This window comes from Bicyclus anynana, chromosome 1 (assembly GCF_947172395.1).
Source record: "Bicyclus anynana chromosome 1, ilBicAnyn1.1, whole genome shotgun sequence".
Taxonomy (NCBI): Eukaryota; Metazoa; Arthropoda; class Insecta; order Lepidoptera; family Nymphalidae; genus Bicyclus; species Bicyclus anynana.
Window position 1 is genome coordinate 19,339,394 of NC_069083.1, and position 24,266 is coordinate 19,363,659.

General features: G+C 37.7%; 1 protein-coding gene across 1 annotated transcript in view; it reads right to left on the reverse strand.

Moving 5' to 3' along the window:
* Positions 1–302: 302 nt before the first annotated feature.
* Positions 303–24,266, reverse strand: part of LOC128198171 (cell adhesion molecule Dscam2-like) — an 87,844-nt gene continuing 63,880 nt past the window's right edge. Inside the window, exons 9-11 of the mRNA XM_052882094.1 lie at positions 3,954–4,112; positions 1,689–1,838; positions 303–510 (exon numbers count right to left, since the gene is read on the reverse strand). Of these exons, the coding sequence (XP_052738054.1) occupies positions 389–510; positions 1,689–1,838; positions 3,954–4,112 (431 nt within the window). The 3' untranslated portion in view covers positions 303–388. The remainder of the gene's footprint in view (positions 511–1,688; positions 1,839–3,953; positions 4,113–24,266) is intronic.

The window sequence follows — 24,266 nt, forward strand, 5'->3', positions numbered from 1 at the left end:
CCCACAGCGCGCCCCACAGCGCGCGCGGCGCCGACGAGCTCGCTGCAGCAGACACCTTCGGAGGCAGTATGAGAAGACTCACGTGACGGCGGGCGGCGGGTCGGCGTGCGCGAGGCAGGGCAGCACCGCGTCCCCCCCGCGCCGCGCGCTCGCCTCCCACAGCGCGCCCCACAGCGCGCGCGGCGCCGACGAGCTCGCTGCAGCAGACACCTTCGGAGGCAGTATGAGAAGACTCACGTGACGGCGGGCGGCGGGTCGGCGTGCGCGAGGCAGGGCAGCACCGCGTCCCCCCCGCGCCGCGCGCTCGCCTCCCACAGCGCGCCCCACAGCGCGCGCGGCGCCGACGAGCTCGCTGCAGCAGACACCTTCGGAGGCAGTATGAGAAGACTCACGTGACGGCGGGCGGCGGGTCGGCGTGCGCGAGGCAGGGCAGCACCGCGTCCCCCCCGCGCCGCGCGCTCGCCTCCCACAGCGCGCCCCACAGCGCGCGCGGCGCCGATGACGAGCTCGCTGAGGGAAAACACATTTTATTACTATTACTTAAATTATGTTATATCAGAACTTTTTATATAAATATAAAAAAAATTGGAACCCACGGTGTTAAATGCAGAAACCAAGATCTCAATCCAATGGTGTCTATTAAAAAAGCATATAGTTACACAGATTTTATAAAGTCCGAAAGTGAATGTCAATCAAATATATAAAATATTTTAGTAGGAAAATATAATTTAACTCAAGATTAATTAAATATTAATATAGATATAACAGCTGAATAGTTATACATATATTGAATTTCATTCATCGTTAATTACTTCGTCAAAGTTGTCAATTACAATTTATAGATACTACGAGTTTCTAAACAGTTAATCTCAGATTACATTAATCATTTGAATTTCTAGTACCTACGCCATTCAAAGAGGCTCTTTATTCGGAACTGATTCACGGCATAGTTCCCGTTCCCGTAGAGTTCTTTGGATAAAATAGAGTCTATCATAATGAAACATTTCATTTATGAAAGAATTTTAAAGATCATCAAACAAACAAAAACATCTTTCCTCTTTATAATATTAGTGTAGTGTATAAACGAATTCATTTCGCATATTTAAAATTTCGTAGTACTTAGGGTAGATTGGTTTCTTGTTGACTATGGGACGTTGAAAAGGGATTCGACGTTTATCCATCACACATTTAAAGATTTGAGTTTCCGAAAGTGACGTAAGTCTAGCTTTAATTAATGTCAATAAAGCTTCAGTCGGTTTCACAGGAGCTTAATAAGGGTAGATAATTGGAGGAGCGTCGAATTACTGTAGCGAGTTATTAGAGGATCAATTCCATTAAATATTATCCGAAGTACCATTAGCGCTGAGTAGTCAAAGAGCTTACACATTTAAAATTCGTGTTTATTCCAACTAAGTGGTAACAAAATATCTGACAGAATTGCTAATTGTGTTCAAAGATGTTAATTGTAAATAGGAAGCTTTGACATTGAAGAGAGAATGATACAGTCAGAGGTAATCATTATTTCTCTAAGTAAGAAATATAAACATAAACATGTATTCTAAATTTAGTTTTGTAACCTTTGTAATATTTGCTCTGCGGTAATAACTCAGTCAGCCAGTGAATATTCGTCAGATAATTTGAAGTTTCAAAAGTGATTGGAAACTTGAAATAAATGAATTTAGACTCACGTGTAACGTCGATGCTGATGGGAGAGCTCCGGCGTCTCTCGCCCGTGAGCGAGTCCAGCACAGAGCAGGAGTACTGTGCGTGCGAGTCCTCCATGCGCACAGAGCGTACGATCAGCTTCCAACCCTCGTCCACCAGCAGCGTGGGACCAGCTGATGCATACCAAAGGATATAGTTAGATAATTATGGACCTGTTTTAGAAAATTCTGATTGTGCTTGTGTTTATTCTGATAAAGTTCGAAAGTAAGTTTTGTCATTTTCTTGTTGTTTCTAGTCTAGTGACGAAGATATTTGTGAATAAGCTATCAGACAATTATCCGAAGGTGAGCATGTAAAGTGTTTCTTTGGAACCAAATACAATTATTAAAACTATAGTTTGTATTGTTGTTGTGATTATTTAAAAGTTGTTAATACTTAGTGACATTTGACGTTTTAATATTCTAGTAGACTATCAAAGTAATTGTCAAAATCTTCACAGGACAGATTTATTAAAACCGGCACTACAATTATTGGAAATCATTATTGGAATACCTGGGCATTCGCATCAATTATTGTGTTAAATAGAGCACAATCAATCCGAGTACATGGATTAATGAACTGTTATTAGCTGTGATTCCGCCCCTATTCATTAACTAGTAGATTTGTTACATTTGGCAGGACTATAAATACTTCCTTAACTTGCTTTGCGGTAACTAAAAATTAATGAAATTATATTAAATTCCATATATATTTTTTCCTGACATTATTAATTTTAAATGCAAACCTTTCGCAACTGACCTACTATGGCTAATGACTAGAGAAAAAATATCAGTCTACAGACCATAGGTTTTATGCTAATAGATATGTCACTAGAGCGTCGAAGCTGAGACAAACAAAGGTGGCTTATTGTCATATTCATTTAGTCACGTAGTAAAAAACGAAAGTTGTTTATATTTTCTAAAACAATATTTGCCATATCTTGTAAATATGACTAATATTCCCTTTCCCATCCAACTAGTCGTTAAAGACTGTAATTAATCAAATAATACCTAAATATTGTCCTGTTGTGTGTTCAGGAAGTGTAAAAACTTTATATACTTAAATATGTAATGTAAGCAAAATTGTGCATGTGTCCTTAGTGGACTAGCTAAATTTGGATCACTTTTTGCGGTGATTTGGTAGGCTATGCACCTATGCCTGTTATTGTAAAATCGTTGCTACAGACTATAATGTGTTCGAGGAGTTGAGAATTCAATATAATTATTCATGTGGTACAACATCGGGACAAGTTACACATCAGGAATCATATCATCCCAGATACTATTGAATCATAAAGGGAAGCACTGAATACATTCAATCCAAAATATTCTTTCATCGTTTGGCTGTCGTGGAACTTGAACGTGGTGCTGCAAAAGTCAATAATACCAATTGTGATGTAACAGCGGGTAATTTTATTGCAGCCAATACAGTTTACCGTCGCTCCAAAATGCCCAATTAACTTCTGCCGCAAACGAAATTAAGCTTTGAAGATTTTTGCTTAAAATTGAACTAACCGATCCCTGGGGAGAATTTGTTTGAATTAAAAAGAAAACGTAATCAAATAAAGGTGATTCGTAGCGGAAGGCAGACAGACTGCCTACGAATTGGCGGCCTACCGAAATATAACGGCAAAGCGAAATATGGTTGGATACATATATTTTTTTAAATTGCAATGTTTGTAAGTGTACTTGATAATGCACACTCACTTCGATAACTATTAATTTCGTGAATTTTCTAAGATTTTATATGATTTGAGGAACAAGGTATTGTTATGCAAAGCGTAGGCATGTATTGTTTAAGCATACGCAGCTATTACAGTCGTTACGTAGACTATTTAATTTTATTTTGTTTGATTTATTTATGTACTCTGCTACTCATTGCCTATTTTACTGGTCCACTACAGGGCCATAGTCCTATTATATGCGAGTGATATAGGGCACAGTCCCACCACGCTGTTTTAATGCGGGTTAGCGGGCTTAGGGTGACAATGTTAAACTTAGTAACTATCACTATCAGCTGTTATGATAATTTCTAGGAGCGACGGTTGAACGTGCTCTCCGAGGAACGGAGTGTACCACCACCAACTGCCCAGCTTCGGGCTGAGAGTTTTCAATGACCATTTCTTAGAAGATAAGAACTCAGCTCGACCCAGGATTCGAACCCAGACCACTAGATCAACGACGTAGTGTTCAGCTAAATCAGATTTGTTTGGTTGTGAAACGCAAGGTCACGTTATCAACTGAGCTTACAGAAATGGTCCCCCGCCGACAGCACCGCGTCGTCCCTGTACCAGGCGGCGACCGAGGCGTGCTCCCTCACCGCTGCCGGTGCGACGCACGCCAGCAGCGCCGGCCCGCCCGCCGCCGCCGGCGTCGCCGACACGTGCACGTCCCACTCCTGCCACACCACTGCGGACAGACACGTCTGGTGACAAGTGCTGTAAAATACACATCTTTTAGTACGAGTAAAGCTGTAACGGAGGAGCAAGTTTCCCTGCGTCTTACTCGGGCAAGGAGGCCTGTAGCCGCACCCGATACTCTCGGGAGGAGATGACCCCACTACGAAAGCTGTAACCCGGATCTACCTATCTTGCTAAGCATCTGTGAACAGATACCGTGTCTGTCGGAATACGGGGATGAATACAGCTTATGCTACTCGCGAATGCTGTAGCTTTTTATAGAAAAAATATATTTAAAAATCGGTCAAGTGGTTTTGCCATATAACGGGACAATATGTAGGTAACAATTTTACAAGAGAGGAGAGAAATGGAAACGTTTCCATATCAACAAAAAACCTGTTTAACGCTATTCAGAGACTTCGATTCAACTCGAGGAGTTTGCAGTCTTAAACTAACACCCTATGTACACTGACCTCATTGGAAATTCGGTTACCTGTAACTCTAAACATGAGGTACGGGTACTGCAGTAAGCAGCGCTCTACACAAACCCCAGCCCCTCAAACACCGCAGCTCGCGGTAAATCCCGCTCAAGATGTGTTTATTCTGTAATAATTAAATACCTACAAGGTATTTGATAAAATAAGTGAGTTTTGAGGTTATAGAGTGTAATCTCCGATTTCGAAAATTATTTTACTGATGTAGGAAGCCACGTTGTAATCTCACAAAACTACGCAGGTAAAATTGCGGGGCGCCTGCTAGTGTATAATAAATGGAAAATCTCTAGGCGTATTTAGAAAGAAAGAAAGAAAATTATTTTATTTGGACACACACACACACATAATACACAAAAGACAACAAATACTTTAAAACTAAGAAAGTAATTTTAAAAATATAGTGAACTAATAAATTAAAGATATTAAACTAATAAAACTAAATTAAATCCAAAAAATATATAAAAAAATGATATGTGTGGTACCAAAATGGTCACCACTCAGCATGTGCTACGCTAGTGATAGATGCACCAGCGCAGCGCTGGTCTTCCGTGGAACCATGTGGTGACGCGGGCGGAAACAACAAGAAGAAGTGTTACTAATTAATAATTAATAATTAGAACATAATTATTTCGATTAACTTTATTCTTACCTTCGATTTCAATGAAGCAAAACCATTACAGGTATCGAGCTTTATTTAATTTTCTTGTGACATTAAAATTGTAAAAAAATTTATCCTTTTGCGCCAAATACTTATGTCGTCTCCAGAGGTGGAACAAGATGTGCGCGGCGCGGGCCTTCGCCGATGGTCACGAAAAATGTGACTAAAGAAATTAGAATTTTGTGACGTGAAGGTCGTTTTCTCTCTGGTTTGGTACTGAATCTACATACATATATCAGTTTTCTGTATTCTGAGCATATATTTTGGACAGATATATTCAAAATGTATTTAAATCATTAGATAGATATAAGATCAAAACCGACGAAAGTTCGTCTGAACTTAACGTCTAAGGCAACGTCTAACGCGTAAGGTTCATATTTTTTCATTGCACACATTCCGTTTTCTTCATCAATTTGCAAAAGTATATTTTAAACATTTATTCAATTTAGGTATTGCCACGTCATGAATACTTTCAATTGAAGCGAGAACTAATTGAATTTTCGTACTGTTCGCATCACTAGCCATCTCATAAAGCAGCACATTATTGTACATAATATGTGTAAGATCACAAAATATAAATTCACTGCGGGATAATTTTTTTATTACCAATGATCCGCCCAGAATTTACCAATGATCGTTAAAATTAGCATACTGCTAACATAGCTGCTTTAAAAGTTGATAGCCCTACCAAGTACCAACTGATACTTATCTATTGCAAATGCTCGTATATAACATCGACTCTATCTCGTTAGTGCCCGCTATCGGAGCTTGAAGTCTTTGGAAATTGCCAGACCTTCTAATTGGGCGGGGTTGAGGTTCATTTAAGGATTTCCTTCAATTTTAATTCGATTGTGAGAAATTTAGTCACACGCAAGAAACAGCTGCGAACTAATGAATTGGAACTAATTGTAGTTTAAATGTAAAATACCTATTTTAACTGTAGTATTAAGGTATTTGGAGCTGGACTTACGCATGAGAGGGTTTAGATTCCTCGCCTGTTGAATTATTGTTGAACTTACCGACAGTTTTTAGTGCTATTTTTTTTATAAAAAAAAATACCTGACGTAACATCTTTTTTTACAAGTATCGGAACCCGGTCAAGATTCACTTTGACCTACCACTACCCTACTCCTACCCTACCATGCACCTACTCTAACCCTACTCTAAGTATCCTACGTCCTTCTTCTGGTTCGTAGCCACGTCTTCACCAATTTTGAGCTAAATCAGTCTAGCAGATCTTGAATTCTAAGTGTTGTAATATAAACCCAACTTTCTTTTATATAGATGACGACAATATTCCCGATACTCTCCAATTATTCGAAAAACACTGTGATACGTGAGTGGGTACGACAATAGTCCAGTGGACTGGAATCAAACTAAGACCTCTAGGTGTTGAGTCCCGTTACTTTACCGCGGAGATATTGTGATTTCATAAAATTTAAGGGAAAATGAGTACATTGTAAAAATAAAAAGACAATAAAAAGTAAAAAGTAGAAATATTATTTATTAGTGGGATAGTGCTGACTTTATTACTTTCACTCGCTTCATAAAAATTTCGTAATCACCGTGTTTTGCTGGAAACTAGGGCGCCAACTAGCAGCCTTTTATTTTCCAAATAATTCAACTTCCCTCTTTGAATACCACTCAGCGCGCTATCTTGAAAAATAATTGTTTTTTCTTTCCTTTGTTACCGCTGTGCTCCCGCTGACTTCGCCGAGATAAGGAAACATAATTCAAAAAACGCAGAATATTTTCAGCTGTAATAATTGTAGGGTTGTTGTGTTGAGGAACTACACCAATTTACCGTTTCCGTTTCTGTGATTGTTTCGTTCGGTATAAAATTTCTTCATTTTGGGAATTTGGTTTCGACACGCGAGCTTCCTGTGCGTTAGATAGAAACTTTCAATAAGGCTCTTTATAATCCTCTGTTGGGGAAATTGCCCTAGCACGCCTAATTCAGCCGCTAAGCAGCATTACTGTGTTCCGGTCTGAAGTCTGGGTTTGGTCTGCTATCCGATTGAGTGAACCGTGGCATGTGCCAATGACACCATTTAATACGAGAAGTATAAGGTAAGGTGTCATTGGCATAAATTAAAATGGATTTTTTAATTTATGCCAATACTGGGTCACTTAGGTAGATAATATGTCTATATCTGGAGGAATCATGTCTCCAATCGCCAGACATATTTTAGCATTGTGACAACCCTTTAGTAGAGACCCATAAAGTTTGATCTTTAACTTTGTTGTCGAAAAAAAGTTCGCTTGATAGGTACGCTGCTGCCGTCAAACTCACCACGGTAAAATTTTCACAGTCACTTCATATTTTTCTTACCTATGATAGATACAGGCTAACACACTTACGGCCGTCATAAAATGAGATTGGTCTGGATATACCGTCTCTCGTTCTATATGGAGAAGTCATTGTTCTATTCCTTAAAATCACGATGCTATCATGTATTCTATGATGATACTAGAACTTAGCCAAGCCTTTGAAGTTTATATTAATTATTCACGCAGGTATCGAGTCACGGCTACGCCACGCACGCATCTCCGCACGCTCGCGAACTGTTTCACGTCTCATTATCTCACCTAATTGATCGTAACATTTTAATTGCTTCCCGAAAGCGAACATTACGCTTGGGATTTCATCAATAATAATTATTTGTTATACGAAAAGGGCCAATCAAGTGTTTACTTTTACAATATTTTCCCTTTCAATGATAAGTTCAAAGAAAATTGGTTTTAATAACTCAGACTACCAGCTTATATATATTTTTTTGGTTGTAATTTGCAAGCTTGAATAAACACAACAACGAAACTATAAATAGAAGCAACGTTATTGGTGTGGAAATCGATTTTTCATAAAAACTTTTACCAAGCACAATTTTCATAATTTTTGAAACACATTACTTTTGTTAGAGTTATATATCACTTCAAACGTGCAGGCTTATATTACAAACTTTCTTGCAACACCCTAGAACTGAATTAATTCATGTATTTATCTAAGTTCTCTTAAAAACCCATATAAATTCATTAAATTAAGTTTAGCATTTTAGGCGTAAAAGCATTTAGTACGGATAATATTTCAAGCGTAAAGTTTGTATCAAGTTTTGGTAGGAATCTGCTCAACAAGAAAACTTATATTAACAAACATGAGACCTTGAAGATTCCAGTTAAAAAACTTTGAACATTACCCGGAATTTGTAGTTTAAAGTTAAATAAGTTTGTACTAAAATGTTTGTCCCCAATAACAGTTGAATAATAATAACTAGAGGTAATTCGCGACTTCGTTCGTATATAAGAATCAGAAGTATAAATATTATGAACTCGACAGTGTGAATTTTTACTTCGTCTCAATATACGAGTATCTCTATCCATATCCGTATCGATCATTTGGCATTTTTATTTAGATGCATCACTGAACGTTACATTTCCTGATACTATTTTTAATTGTACTATGAAATCATATAAAAAACATACCAATCAGCATAATAATATATTATGTATGCTTGATGAATTTTAGCTCAACTACATTAGATAAAGTCCAACAGTAAACTAATCTGATACGTAAATCTAAGAAGACTCTTATAAAACAGATTTTAATGTATAGAAAAGATGTAAATCCTAGTTCAAAGGAAATCTCGCAAAGGAATGTTCACCTAACACAGGCTGCACGGTTTCAGGTGGAATGTTTAGTGTTCACACTTGGAACTTGAGAACCTTCAGAGCCTTTAGAGCCTTGTCTGAGAGCGAATGTTACTATGATTGTGTTGGCTTCAACTGTAAATATTACATACTCAGAACTTCGCTGTTACACCCGTGCAGTTCCTATTTCCGTGAGAATACAGAGATAAAATATACCCTATGTTACTCTCTGATAATATAACTTTTAACTGGTGCAAGAACTGTTTAAATTAGTCAGTTTATTTGTTACATACGAAATACAAATCTGGTATCTCGGAGAGCACATTAAACCATCGGCCCCATACATAAACACTGACATACATACTATCGTTAAAATATGAAATAGTTTTACCCTAAGCACATCAACCCCTATCAGTGCAGCACTGTGGGTCGAAGCTCCAGATATTCAAATGTTGAAGGAAGCCATGGATCATTAGTGGATCGTATCATTAGTGGATTACCATACTTATTTCTAACCTATTTATCTTACCTAAACGGTTAAGAGCTTGACAAATTTGACTCCCAAGAGATGCTGTAAGCTTTTAGGATTCCCTTTGAGATAAGTTTATCTTTGAACTTTCTCTTTGAACTATAATTTACATGTCTGTTTTAAAAACAAGTCGTCAAGCCGAGTTTATTCAAGCGGAAATAAAATTTCCTTTAGCTAAAGGAATGTCTTTAAACCAGAGAAAGACCGCGTTCATAGTAAACATAGTAATAAAAATATTTTTCACAAATCACTACAAGGTTAGTTTTTAACGCTTTCTTACTTTTTATTTTATCTATATACTTTTTGTTTTATTTTTCACAGACCAGGCCTCAACCCGTTTGGGAGAGGGGGGTATGGAGTCCCCAATTAGACCCACCACGCTACTCCAATGCGGCTTGGCGGGTCATTATCAGATGTCAATGATAATAACCGGGACAGTTTTCTCGGGAAACTTTCAGAGACAGAATTTTAATGAGAATATCTTAGAAGAAAGATTAGCTCAGTACTATACAGGTTGCTCTGGAGTATTTTCCATAACTTCAAGGTGTTGACAAGTCCACTTATAGAAACCGAACTGCATAAGTAATATTTTTTAACTAAAAAATAAAAACTTTTATGTTTATTTTCAAAATTTTTCATGTTCATGGTCAAAGTAATTCAAATAATTCCGACAATCCATGTAGCATGCATTACATTTTAAAATACGTCAAACTTGGCTACATCATAATTATAACGATGCGTGTAAGGGACACATTTTAAAATCTATGAACAAAAGTAATGTTATTTACCCCGAAAATATTAATTTTAGAACACATGTTCCTTGAAAATTTTTAATTATTATTTGGTAATGAGTATAACCCCAGAGTTATGGGAAATACTCCCGAGCATCCTGTATAGCAAAGACTCAAACCCAGGACCTCGAGATTCGATGCCAAAGATTATAATTCAAAATAAATTCAAACTTAATTAGTCAACGCTTCGAGAGGTTCAGGAACTGTTTGATCTTGTGCCACCTTCGCCGTTCTACCACAGGATTGCTAGGCATCGCAGAGATCTACACCGCTCGCGTCATCGATATTCCTCGGACGCGTTTTTAGCGGTTTAGTTCCTCTTTTCTTATATGCACTGCAAAGATGTGGAATGCTCTTCCAGCTTCCGCTTTCCCCACCACCTATCACACCTACACAGGTATCTTCAAGTCAAGAGTGAATAGGCATCTTCTAGGCAAGCGCGTTCCCCCATAGGCTGCGTCATCGCTTACCATCAGGCGTTATTGCAGCTAAGTGCGTGCTTATTAAAAAAAAAGGTAGACATTATAGGTTACATTTCAAACCTTGCCACTACTAAAAGTTGTGTGTTTGTTTGGTTTGGCGCATGGCTGGAGTTTACTTCTTAAGTAAAACAATAAAATACACATATTGTATATCTCAAAGCGAAAAATGGGTCATTATTTTGAGTTCGTGTAAACAGCGCATTGTAACGCGTCGAACATATTTTTAAATTAAAAATAAAACTTATTTCAAAAATATATAGACTAGTTAAAAAGTAAATCTAAAAATTATTTATCTATATTTAATTTTGTTATTAAATTAGGTCACACCTTTATGTGCTACGGAACGCTTCTAACGTGTCAAATGTCAATGTCGCGTGGACATTGACAATCGCGAAGTCCACAGACTTTGGCAATGACGTTTGAAAATGAACGAGCACTTTTTGAACGGTCTTGGAGAGAGCTACCGTATTCTAAGAAATAATAATCTTTACCCAATTTATTCTTGGTTTCACAATTCCGAATTTTTCACAATTCCGAATTTAATTGTGTTCTTGAGAAGTTCCCATACTGGGTAAGTTGTGCAAGTTTATTTAGTCAAATAAAATGTTCTTATTACTTAACTTTAATAGTATGTGCTGTTTGTTCCTGTTGTATATAGTTTTAGCTTAATACCTCCATTGTTGTAAATACTTCTTTTCTGTTTTTGTTTGTAATTATAATTTGCAATGAAAATGCAATTTATTTGAAAATGTAAAAATGCTTAGAGTTAGTTAAATAATAGTCAGTTTGTTTTTTCTTATATTGTACGACTGCCACATCCTAGAAGCATGTAGATTGTAGAATGTCATTAGTAGGTACCCCTCTTGCTTGCTAAATAATGTGGCAGTCCGCGAGATTACTATAGTATAGTCGTTTATAAAATGCATATCATATGGTGCATTCCAGGAACTTCCTTGAGACTTGGATCGACGTGGGGATCCCCTTTGGAATCAAAAAGCCCTGCAGGCGCGAACCACGCGGATTAAAGAAGCAAGGAGAGTGTGGTACCGAAATTGCAGCGGACCTTAAGCCGGCCACACACACCCCGACCCTCTCATCAGTTCTTTTTTTTAATAAATTTTTCTTTTGAAATTATGCCGTATTTTTATTTGTTTTACAAATAAAAATAACGTGACAGCATGTCAAGTAAAAGTAAACAGTTTGAGTAAGTATATATATAAAAGATAATATTAGTAGGACGATACAATGTCGCCATGTTCGAGCTAACGACGCACCTCGGCAACGAGAATTTTCTTCGTAATTCTCGTAAAAGAAATACCTACTTACATTAGCTCATTAAAATCCGACTACATCAACTTAAATATAACTGGTTGTCATACTACCAATAAAGTTATCTAGCTTTTATATTATTACACCTAACTAAAATTATTTTCCTTTAGATTGAACAGTAAATAATTTATTTATGCTCACCGAAAAAGCTAACGAATCCAATTGGAAAAGCAATACAAAAAGTTTCATGCGTTTTATAATAAAATTTATGCATATAATTTATAAAAGCCGAACTACGTTTGCCAGGTCACCTAGTGTCTAATCTAAAATAGCTATGAAGTAGTATAGAATAGCTATCCCTTGCGGCCAGTACGAAAATTGAGTCGAGCGAATTGTGTGAGCCCGCATCGTTGGTCAATAATAAATTATCGACGATGATGCAAACTGCGTGAATTTACATTTGATCTCGCGACAGGCGCCGACACGCGCCACGCGAATTGTGTTGCCAGATAAATATTCAGCCCGTTAGAGCGGTAACTTCGTGATAATTCTATTATTTATATACCTAAAATGAGGCCTATAGTTTGTGATTAAGTCTCATATGTCTGTTATTGGTATTATTTGTATCCATGTCGACACTTTTGTTTAGGTTAGGTTTCGTATTCTGGCAATAAATTATTTTGATTTTGATTTTGTGGTCTAAGCACTTGAGGGTCTAACAAGTAAATCCGAAAGAGATTTGTTTTTTATTTCTACCGGCTCACTTATAGGCGAGGCGATGCTTAGACCCACCAATTTGGCTTGGCTGGCTAAAGGTTATAATGGTTGACTAATGACTTAACATTCTCTCCATACCTGTAACTCAACTTCCCAAGTTTTAACTTTGGGCTGAGCATTATTACTGAAACTTAAAAGAAAGTAAACCATCATAGTTCATAGGTGATAGGACTCGAACCCGGGGCCTTCCTGTGCGAGGGCTCTTGTACTAACCACTGCACCAGTCCACAGTTAGTTATTTCCACCAGTCAACAATAATAAATCGGTTTTTGAAATAGACGCGACCGCAAAACAACAATACAACCTGTAATAAATTCAACCAATTCGCCCCCGAAAAGCTTGCGTTTACAACTGTGTACATTTTACCCAACGTGACGTAATAATAATTAATTAGAGTATTAATAAACAATATAATTTTATGCTTTAAATCAGAAACATCGGCAGCCTGCTGTGGTTTCATAAACTCGGAATTAATATTAATATAATTAATTAATTAATGTACTCAATAATACCTATTGTTACTGAATGAATAACTGGTCTATCATTTGAACTAAATCTATTAATGTAAAAGTGATGATTGTAATAATTACGAAAGACTCATAGTTTTATCACTAGCTCAGTTTTCCAAGAAAGTCTAAATCATTATCATCATCATCATCATCATATCAGCCGATGGACGTCCACTGCAGGTCATAGGGCTTTTGTATGGACTTCCAAACATCACGATACTGAGCCGCCTGGGAATTTTTGCGACCCGCTTGATGTCGTCAGTCGATCCCCCACATGGTGGGGGGTCGCCCAACACTGCGTCAAAATATCCAAACATACTTGCTTTTTTTTCATAGTAGTAGGAAATTGATGGACAAAAATTATTCTCGAGTATTAAAATCTTAAACCAAAATGAATTTTTTGTGTTTCATTCTGACTGTTCAATGTAGGAAATTTATGTTCTACGCAGATAATATTATTATTAATCTTACTCGTACATATTAAGTCGGTTCTTGTTTCAAACAAAGTTTCAAAATTGAATTTAATTGTTTAGTTTATATAACTAGATATAAAAATATAATGTGCACATTTTCTACATAATATAATAGCTAGAATGCAAAAGTCATTATCATCATAATTAATTACCATAATTTTAATTGGCGGATGATCTCTCTGCTAGTACGTAATCAGGTTAGGTTGCTATTGGCGGGAATTATGGCTTAACCTGCTTTCCGAGTCACAGGGGTGTAACACCACGAATTTTCAAACTTAGAACTGCAACTTAAACTTTCATAGAAGTAAGAGAAACAAAATATTTCATAGCCCCACACAGTATTGGCACACCCAGTAGGTATTAGAACGCAGGACCTCATGAATTGTAGTCCGCACAGCTTAACTACAGGGCCAGTGAGACATTTAAGTACATCCGTTTAAAAATATAAAAGATAAAAAATAGCCTTTACTTTTTGTTGCTATGTAGTAACAATTACAAAATTAATTTTTCTTTTGGGCAAAAAAGTTTTTCTATTAAATTTTGTCTAACACAGCGCCGTAATTTGACTAATTTTGTCTTTTGTGCGAATTTCACATTTTGGATCAATACTATCAGTTTACGCAAGCAAAATTGAACTTTATGTTCGGGGCAATAAGACTTGAATTGACACAAAGAGACGTTAATTACAACCTATCTGTAGGCTACGTTTGAAGAAAGAATTAGGGTCAGTTAATTTTGTGAAGTAAATTTCATTGTATTTTAGCTTCGTCGTCAATATTATCAGTCATTTTAAGAATTGAATCTTAAATTAAAAAAAATTATCTCTACATCAAATTCATATAAAAACGAATACCTTAGTGTTAGTGGTTTACCGTGCGGGTGTCGGGTCCATTATGAGGCAGAAAGAAAATCTCCGCGTAGTGCACGAGTATTGTCTCGGATAGCTAGAGCGTTTTACGTTCGTGGGTTTTGTGACCGGGGTATAGGTGTATGGGCTCCCTTGACAACTGACGTCAACACTCATGTCATGTCCCTTGACAACTGACGTCAACACTCATCTCCGCTCGTGTTGTTCGCCCTGTCCTACAGTCAGGTATGATAAGATCTTACTGTACTAATTCCATGTCTTTATTTTCCTGACAGCCTGTATAAACTTGATTGGGCGTCGTTTTTACATTATGTATGCATTATTTTATAAAAATACTAGCTGACGCCGCGCGGTTTTACCCGCCTGGTTCCCGTTCCCGTAGAAATACGGGGATGATATATATCCTATAGCCTTCCTCGATAAGTAAGTAATAAGGCTATCTAACACTGAAAGTATTTTTCAAACCAGTAGTTCCTTAGATTAGCGCGTTCAATCAAACAAACAAACAAACTCTTCAGCTTTATAATATTAGTATAGATGAAGTTTACACACGTACTAGGTCACCCCACAGTCGGAGTAACTGATAAGAGTTGAGCTATCGATAAAAGTAACACGGCAACAGACCCGATATTTTTTTTTTAATTCAAGACACTAAACTTCTGCCGGATACTTTTGTACAAAATTAACTGATATTATATTTCATTACAAGATGTTAATCGTATTAATTCTTGATTGATAATGCCAACTTTTTAATATTTTCGAAGCTGTTGTAAAGTAAGTAGGTATACTTAGGTTTTTCTTAAAATGTACACAACTGAAAATTTGTATTCCTCGGAAATCTTATCATGACAGCACGGAAAAAATATGTAGACACTTCAATTTTATATATTTCATCAATTAAAACGGATGATATTCCGTAACCACATTACATGAACTCTGATACGAACACACACACGGATGGGTGTGGGTGCCGCCGCCGCCACCGCAGCCGTATATTGCAGCACTCTGCAGCGAGTAATCACAGAATGACCCGAGTGGCTCGGAGCGCATCGAACTCGGCCATTCAATCACAGGTTATACTTTCATATGATATGCAAATTTCATGTATTTTCACATTCCGATTTACTTTTAGGCATAAAAAAACTTTTGCTTTCTTAACATTTGGAACAAAATCAGAATTAATAATGTTATTATTTCACGCAAAATTACTAAATGGATTGGCAGACATTCGGAATGGATATATCTACTCGTTGATTATTATTGATAGATTATACTGGTATAACATAATATAGGTTTCTTTTCGTCCCTGAAAATCCATGGATCACGCAGGATTTGGGAAGAACTCAAATTCACGTCCTCTTTTGAACCGACTTCCAAATCTGAGGAGGTTCTATGTTCGGCTGTATATTGTATTTGCTGTCATAATGTGAAAAGCGAGATATATCGCCTTAGTGTATCCAAGCTGTAGCGCAGGCAAATTGGGCTGCAGCTCCGATACTGTAGCGTCTAGCTGCAGATGCAGCGTCCAGTTTAAATAGAATGTGTAATGTGTGCGGTGAGTTATTGGCGCGCAGTAATGTGCTGTCCCGCGGCTTCGTCTGATTTATGTGCCTCGACTGGAGAGGCTTTTTAGGAAGATTTATTTTCGGTCAGCTATTGTAGTAGTAAAGTCCTAACCTACATTCGAAAAAAGGGTTTTCAAATTTAGTGTAAAAAATGCTGAATGTGTTATGGGTATGAGTATTTTCTCACACTTGTAGGTAGAAATACTTACAGTTTAGCAACAGAGAGATTTTGCTTGTTTGATGACTTACCCAGTATAAACAAATAATTTAAAGTAACAATTACAATTTATAAATATTTTTTATAATGTGGCTATAAGTAAGTAATAAATTTAATAAATCCAAAATAAAAGGTTTTTGCGTCATGTATATACGTAATCTTTTCAATATCTATTTTCGTACGTAACTCAGCTAACGATACGGTACTCCGATGTCAAATAACTCTATAAAAAGATAAACCTTGGAAGCATAAAAGATCGCCGAATTCGTCGGATACATTCTAAATATCTCGTGAAAAATATCCTTCACCCAAAGTGACGGAGGTTAGGGGTACAAGGGGTAGAGAGGACGGGTAATGGGGTACAAGGGGTAGAGGGGAGGGGTAATGGCCCTTCATCACTCACGTCTCGTCTTCCCCGAGGTCTGAATAATGAGCATTCATAATGTTATGCGACACAATTCCGCGCTTGATATGTCGTGACAGGCGGTCGCGGTATATTGGACGGAGTTTATGATGGGAATATTTATGGGGCAAGATTTCGGATGCTGACATCTGCGCCCTTAATGGACGCTTTATGACTAATGGCATCAGCTGGTTTCAGATGTGAACGGGCTTGCGTAATGATTAGACAGCTTCAGCATAAAATAGAATTACCTATTTGTAAGTCCAGACTAATATTATAAACGTGAAAGTCCATCTGATTGTAACATTTTCACGGCTAAGTCACTTAACCGATTTTGATAAATTTGATAAAGAGATAAATTAAACATTTGACCAAGACATAGACATCTTTGTATCGCGTAAAAAATCGCGGATTTGTCATGGACATGTTAAATATGACTAATGTTTCCCGGTGTATGCAATTATAGTCCAACAGATAGAGATTGTACAAGCGACCATTTAGATTCGAATCAGGTCGTTTAACTGCAGATCTATCGAGGTTTCGACGAGAACTGTCGGTGAGCGAGCCGACCGCAAGCCTACGTCACAGGCACGGCTTGCAGGCGTGTCGACGACGTGATTGTCGCTATACCTATTCGTTTGAACGGTCAGACAGTACGTCCGGTGTCAACGAGCGAAGGGAGCGGCGATTAAACGAGTCAAGTCAATACATTCGGTTATAGTCTGGATTTAGATATTGGTAGTGTGTCCGTCTATTGGAGAACAAATTAAGCTCTTACATAATAGTCGCGACAAAGTCAAACATCATCGCACCAGCTAACTCGATAGAGCAGCGTGGGTCCACTAACTTTACTATTTCTGAATAAACTAAGTGTATGAGAATTTGATGATGATTGGTTGAGAATGACGTTAGCCGGTTAGAATGACGTTATAAAGCAAACGAAGTCACTGGCTATGGCTGTTAATTGATAAAAACTCATGTATAAAAAAAATATTCTACACTTTAAAAATATCGTTTAGTAACTTAACAATCAGACATGTATACACACACGCGTAAATGAATTGTTTGAAAACAGTTTCCCTTGCACCACACAAGTAGGTAACTCATTTGCATGTATAATTAGTGCGGCCACAAGCCGCGCCCCGCACTAGCCGGCGCACTCCATTGCGCTAATTATCATCATATATCACAGTGATAACTGACCGTGTGGACAAATATACTATGATGCATCAATTAGACTGTTGTACCGGAAGCGGTAAGAATAACAGTGCAATTGCGTTCAAACTTGCGTTTTGTGATCGCAACTTTTTGTAACATAATAGACATATTATGTATGTATAGGAGCTATTCGACGTCATACCACCTTTCCTCTTTATCATCGAACTACAAGACATCGGGTGGGTTTTCATTACTATGTTGTCGATCGAGATGTCCCTAGGACTCGTACAAAACGTTTTGCGTCGTCTTTCCTCTTACGCACGTTTAGGGTTTGAAATACCCTTCCTAAGTGTGTGTTTCCTGAGTATTATAACTTGAGTATCTTGAAAACAAGAGTGAATAAGCAAGCGTGTCTCATTTTAGACTCTATCTACACTTACATCAGGTTAGATCATAGTCAAACGTGGGCTTTTAAGTATTAGAAAACCCTTTGGGTTATAGCAACTTAATAATGCACCTGAAAACGATAGGAGAACTCGTAATAGCACGTTTGCGTTGAAACTTGCATTTTGCAACTTTAAGTCTTTGTAACCCTCGGTGCAAATAGGGTGTTTATGTTTGATATGTTTATCTGTTTGTAGGAATCTAGCTCACAAACCAATAAAATAGACTAAATTGAAGTAATTTTTCAAAAGATTTTTCAAAAATAAATAACTTTATTTAAAAAAAAGTTAAATAAATTAAATAAAACTTATTATTCATCTCTTCTGGGCTACCCGATCTGAAGGAGGACATAAATAATGAATTACTTTTTATAACCATTTCAGCACAACAATACTGTTTGTATTGTTGTGCTGAAATGGTTATAGAGTTAAATAAGGATTCCTAAAATATAAATATAGTTGTCATATTTTTAAATTTAGTTATAATAGGTAGGTAAATATTTTCCTTTAACTACCTACACCTTTCTAAACAGAATATTTATGCAGAACTGTGAATTATATAATTATTATTGTCACAAAAATAATAAATACATATCTATTCTAGTATCTACATATTGTAAAAAGTCATAAATATTTTAAACGTGTCCAAATAGCAAACGCACTCATCAATTCTGCTCCCAAAAATAGGTGTCCCTATAACTGATTGATGACGTCACCGTCAGACATTTCACTGATAAATATCTCGCATAATTTATGGTTTTCGCGCCATTTCATGACATGCTAGTATTATTTGCTACAAAAACATATTCTAATAGCAAAATGTTGTACGACAACGTATAATCTATAAAATATTGCACGACAACGTATATAATAAATCTATAGTCATTCATCGGCTTTTTCTCTTCAGCCCTTGTCTACGTGCTACAATAGTCAGTGTTTACGTGCTACAATGTAGACAGTGTCTATGCGCTACAGTGTAGTCAGTGTTTACGCGCTACGGTGTAGTCAGTGATTACGCGCTCCGGTGTAGACAGTGTCTACGCGCTACGCTGTATGTCTACGCGTTACGGTGTAGTCAGTGTTTACGCGCTACGGTGTAGACAGTGTCTATGCGCTAGATGTGTAGTCTGTGTTTATGCGCTACGGTGTAGACAGTGTTTATGATCTACAGTGTAGCCAGTGTTTATGATCTACGGTGTAAACAGTGTTTACGCGGTACTCGCCAGACAATAATATGCGTCATTTTTACATTTTTTTTTAATGTCCCTTTTACAGAGTTGTGTATTATTAAGGATTTTTGTAAATCGTTTGTCCTTTGGTATACGCTGCAATGTTATGTGGCGTATTATTATGTTGTAATAACATAACGTCCTATTGATACTATAATACGGCTTAAAACTATTATAATGTTGGAATTTTACTGATATTTGAATTAACTGTAAGTTAAATATCAGGCTACATTACGTACTTGTACTTGACACTGCAGCCAACAGAGCTGTCATACTCTCCAAAGCCATAATGGCTTACAAAGCCATACAAACAGGTCTCCAGTGAACGATAAATTGCGAAACAACAACCTATCTCGACATTCTGAGCGACACATACGATCGTTTTAAACTGCATCGCTCGCCACGCTCACACAACACGTCAATACACATACAGAATGAGCAATGTATGTGATAGCATTGGGTAACAACGATAATCTGATCGTCGTGGTACGTGACTCCGAAGTTTGATTGCAGCGGCTTTAGTTTGAGAGCGCGCTGTGGAACAAAGTTTTATACACGAGTACAAGGTGGAACTGCAGAGAGCGGTTGTTTTCGAATTTGCAGTTTATGTAGGATTGAATCAAGAGTAGTTTGCATTTAATTCAGTTCAGAAAATAATAATAGAAATAGTTTTATTTTATCAAAAAATAATCTACAATTTTTATTTGTTAGTCTATTGCATTGTGTACTGAAATTGTATCTAATTGTATGGAAAGATATTATTATCTTTTTCATATACCTTACCAACCTTATCTGAGAGCCGTGATAGCCCAGTGGATATGACCTCTGCCTCCGGTGTGGGTTTGAATCCGGCCCGGGGCATGCACCTCCAATTTTTCAGTTGTGTGCATTTTAAGAAATTAAATATCACGTGTCTCAATCGGTGAAGGAAAACATCGTGAGGAAACCTGCATACCAGAGAATTATCTTAATTCTCTGCGTGTGTGAAGTCTGCCAATCCGCATTGGGCCAGCGTGATGGGCTATTGGCCTTACTCCTCTCATTCTGAGAGGAGACTTGAGCTCAGCAGTGAGCCGAATATGGGTTGATGACGACGACCTACCTTATCAGTCGAATGACGTCCACTGGTGGACATAGACCTCTTGCATGGACCTCCAAGCACAACGGTCTAACCCGCCAGCATCCGCCGGCTCCCTACAACCCGCTTGATATCCTCGGTCTACCTAGTGGGGGGCGACCATCACTGCGCTTTCCGGTGCAGGGTCGCCATTTCAGCACCTTGGGACTCCAACGTCCATCGGCTCTTCGAACTATGTGGCCTGCCCATTGCCACTACAGCTTCGCAACTCGCTGAGCTATGTCAGTGACTTTGGTTCTTCTACGGATCTCCTCATTCCCGATTGAATCACGCGGAGAAACTCCAATAATAGCTCCATCGCCCGCTGAGTGACTTTGCGCCTTCTAATAAGGCTCATAGTCAGCGACCAAGTCTCGGATCCGTAGGTCATCACTGGCAACGAGCACTGTCGTTCTAAAGTACTAGCTTCTAAAGTAAACCTAATTAATTCAATAACTCTCTGCAACAAACTGACCGTACGTACGTACGTAGAACTTTATGATTCTCACTATCGTCATTCAGTCTCACTAACTTGATCGTATTAATAATGAGATAACTCTTGCATGTTGTGGTAAGCACAACCACTTTGAATTGCACGGGTGGCTATGTTTTACAATGAGTTCGATACAATAATGTAGAATGGCCAATGTAAGTGATCGTACTGATAACCTCGTTGTGTTGGTACGTGAGTTCGAAGTTTGATTGCTGTGAAGTTCGGCGCTCGTTGTGGCTTAAAGAAGATGGTAAGGGAGAAAGTTTTTGTACAGAAAGTCTAGAAAATACTTACGGAGATAATTAGATAACGGGGGATTGTGTGTTTTTATCTTGATTTGCTTTTATTTAAACTTTTTTAATAAATTCTTTTTTATGAAATTCTTCAGTATAATTAAATTTTAAATGGATTCAGATCTACGTTTATCTATCTACTATTATGCGAGACTCGCCACGAATATCACATTTATCTACACGAAATGTGAGAAATATTTACGAAAAATTACAAATTTTTACTAAAATGGTTGAACAGAGCTTGACAATGCGTGAAATTTTCCAATATATCCTACATAATACTACGTAATAGAAAAGCGTCTTTACATAATTTTCTTGCCTTTTTATCGCGGGAAGCCAGATGTTGTATAAAATTAAAGTTTAAACCGAGCAAGCTCAGCGCTTCTACTGTACAAACACAAGTTTACTGTAGTGCGAGCTAGCACTACGAGCACATAGAACAAACAATGTGCTGAGCAATATTATGCAATGTAGGAATTATTGGACTGAGAGCCTGCGATAGATAAACTTACCTCATTTTATGAAGGCTAAATTTTTCAGCCAATGCTTTTACCAAAACGGTAGTCAATTTTGGAGTTTAAACTGTGGTGGCTTTGAAAAATAGCAGATTTGAGGGTCAGACCTTCAACTGTAGAAGCATTTTTATTATGTCAAAATAATTAGCGACCATATCCTGTGACGGACTACCTTTTTTAATTTCGTAAAAATTAAAAAAGGTAGTCCATCACAGTTCATTGATCTTCGAATCAGTCCAATATTGATAACAGCGGCAATCTGGTTGTGAGTTACGTCCGTTAAAAGTGCAATCTCCACTGCAGAGGTGATTATCAGATCCGAAGTGGCTCATTAATTAACATGGCCACTCCGCCCCGCACTATACCCCCTCCCCCCACTCCACCCGCCGCTTTAATCACTGGCCGGTTACTAATAACTCGCAATTAGGTACGAGCAGCACCGGACCACAGGCCATTAGCGAGGATCAAAAAATCTGTATCAATCAGTTAGGAGTGCGCATCATTTCGTTCGATTTTTTTTCAGAACTCTTAAAAGGGAACAACTTGATCGTAATATCGTATTTATTTTGTTAACGTAAATGTTTTGCAAGCTGTAACCATTCAGCGCACGCAATGGAAACTGTCGAAAGGAATAATTTTTTGTTACGTTTTTCATCGATGAACATCCAATTGGTCCACTACATGAAAATCCGTTCACTAGTTCTACATTAGCGCTAATAGAAAAAATCAAAAGTTCAGATACTTTTCTTCTATCGCACCATATATTTTTTTCTAGGAATTTCAATGTACGTTCTTTCGGTCTCTTAGTTGTTAAGACAACTATAAGTTGATTTAAAAAATATTTATATATACATTTGAGCAGTGCATGAAAACGTTGACATAATACGGAGCGCTCCACAGCCCGGGGCGAGGCTTTGTGACGTCACAGCGGCTTTACAGGCCTTTGAATTGGATTTATTTACCAATATCACAATATGCAGCCTCAACCCGGCCTTTGTCGGCCACAATCACATGCGGTGGGCTTAATTTAATAGTTGGATTTAACCGCCTCACCGATAAATGGGCGCATGATTTTTCGAAATTACGGTGTCACGCATACTTCAGTTTACCTATTTTTTAAATTTTATTTTAACTAAATCCAATAAATCACTTCGTTGATCCAGTGGTTAAATTATGTGGCTTTGAATTACGAGGTCCTGGGTTTAGAGTGTTGCGTCGAACTGTAAACTATACAACTTTTCTTCCTAGAAACTTTCAGCACAAATTAGCAGCCCGGACTTAGAGAATTGGTGATGTTATACTCCCGGGCTTTGGACCAAAGCCAAGATGAAAACGAGATGTTGAGGCATCGAGTACTACAATAATTCAACGCACTATGATGTGCGGCGCAATTTTAAAATATCACTTTTCCGTCTTTTTTTATTATAACTCTTATCCCACATCTGGGAGGCTATTCAGTAACGATATTTACATCACTTCAAAAGTTTGAGCTCCCATCTATCCCTCTCTGTCAATAATATTATACAGAGAGAGATAGAGGTGCGTTATCCAAAACATCATTAGAGAATATGCCTCCTGCTTTGGGAAACGTTGGTGAATTTCAGCTCCATCCCTTTATCTATAATATTATACAGATTATAATCGAATTAGAAGTCGCTTTACAAAATCAAGCCTCTCTTTATGAAATGCATGCATGCATGCAGTCAGGACTAGAGGGGATGTGACAACAAATTACACAGCGCCTGGTGACTGGCCGATAATGGAGCGACGTCCGGCGGAGCGCCGCCAGCGCTCGACGTGCGCGGCATTGCCAACTTGTAGTCAGAGTTTTGGTTACTTGATTTTGAAGCTGTAATTTTGAATTTGGATGCGAGATCTTTGGTTATGCATAATCTTTTTGTATCTGGATTTATAAAATATATAGGAACAGCTTCTGTATGTGAAATAACTTGTGAATTATATGTATAAATTAAGTATTGACCATCAATAAAAATCTGGTTTAAAAGTATTTTTTCATGATAGTTATGCTTGCGTTTGACTACAACCATGTCTGATGGAAAGCAGTGATGAGGTTTAAGATGCAACGCGTTTATAGTAAAAGATGCCTATTGACTCACGCTTGTCTTAAATTAACTCACTCTTGTCTATAAAATATGCCTATGCTCACTCAATATGACGGTGCTACAAATATAAGATGGTTCGCGCTATTCTCAATGCTTCACTGGAAATCGGGATG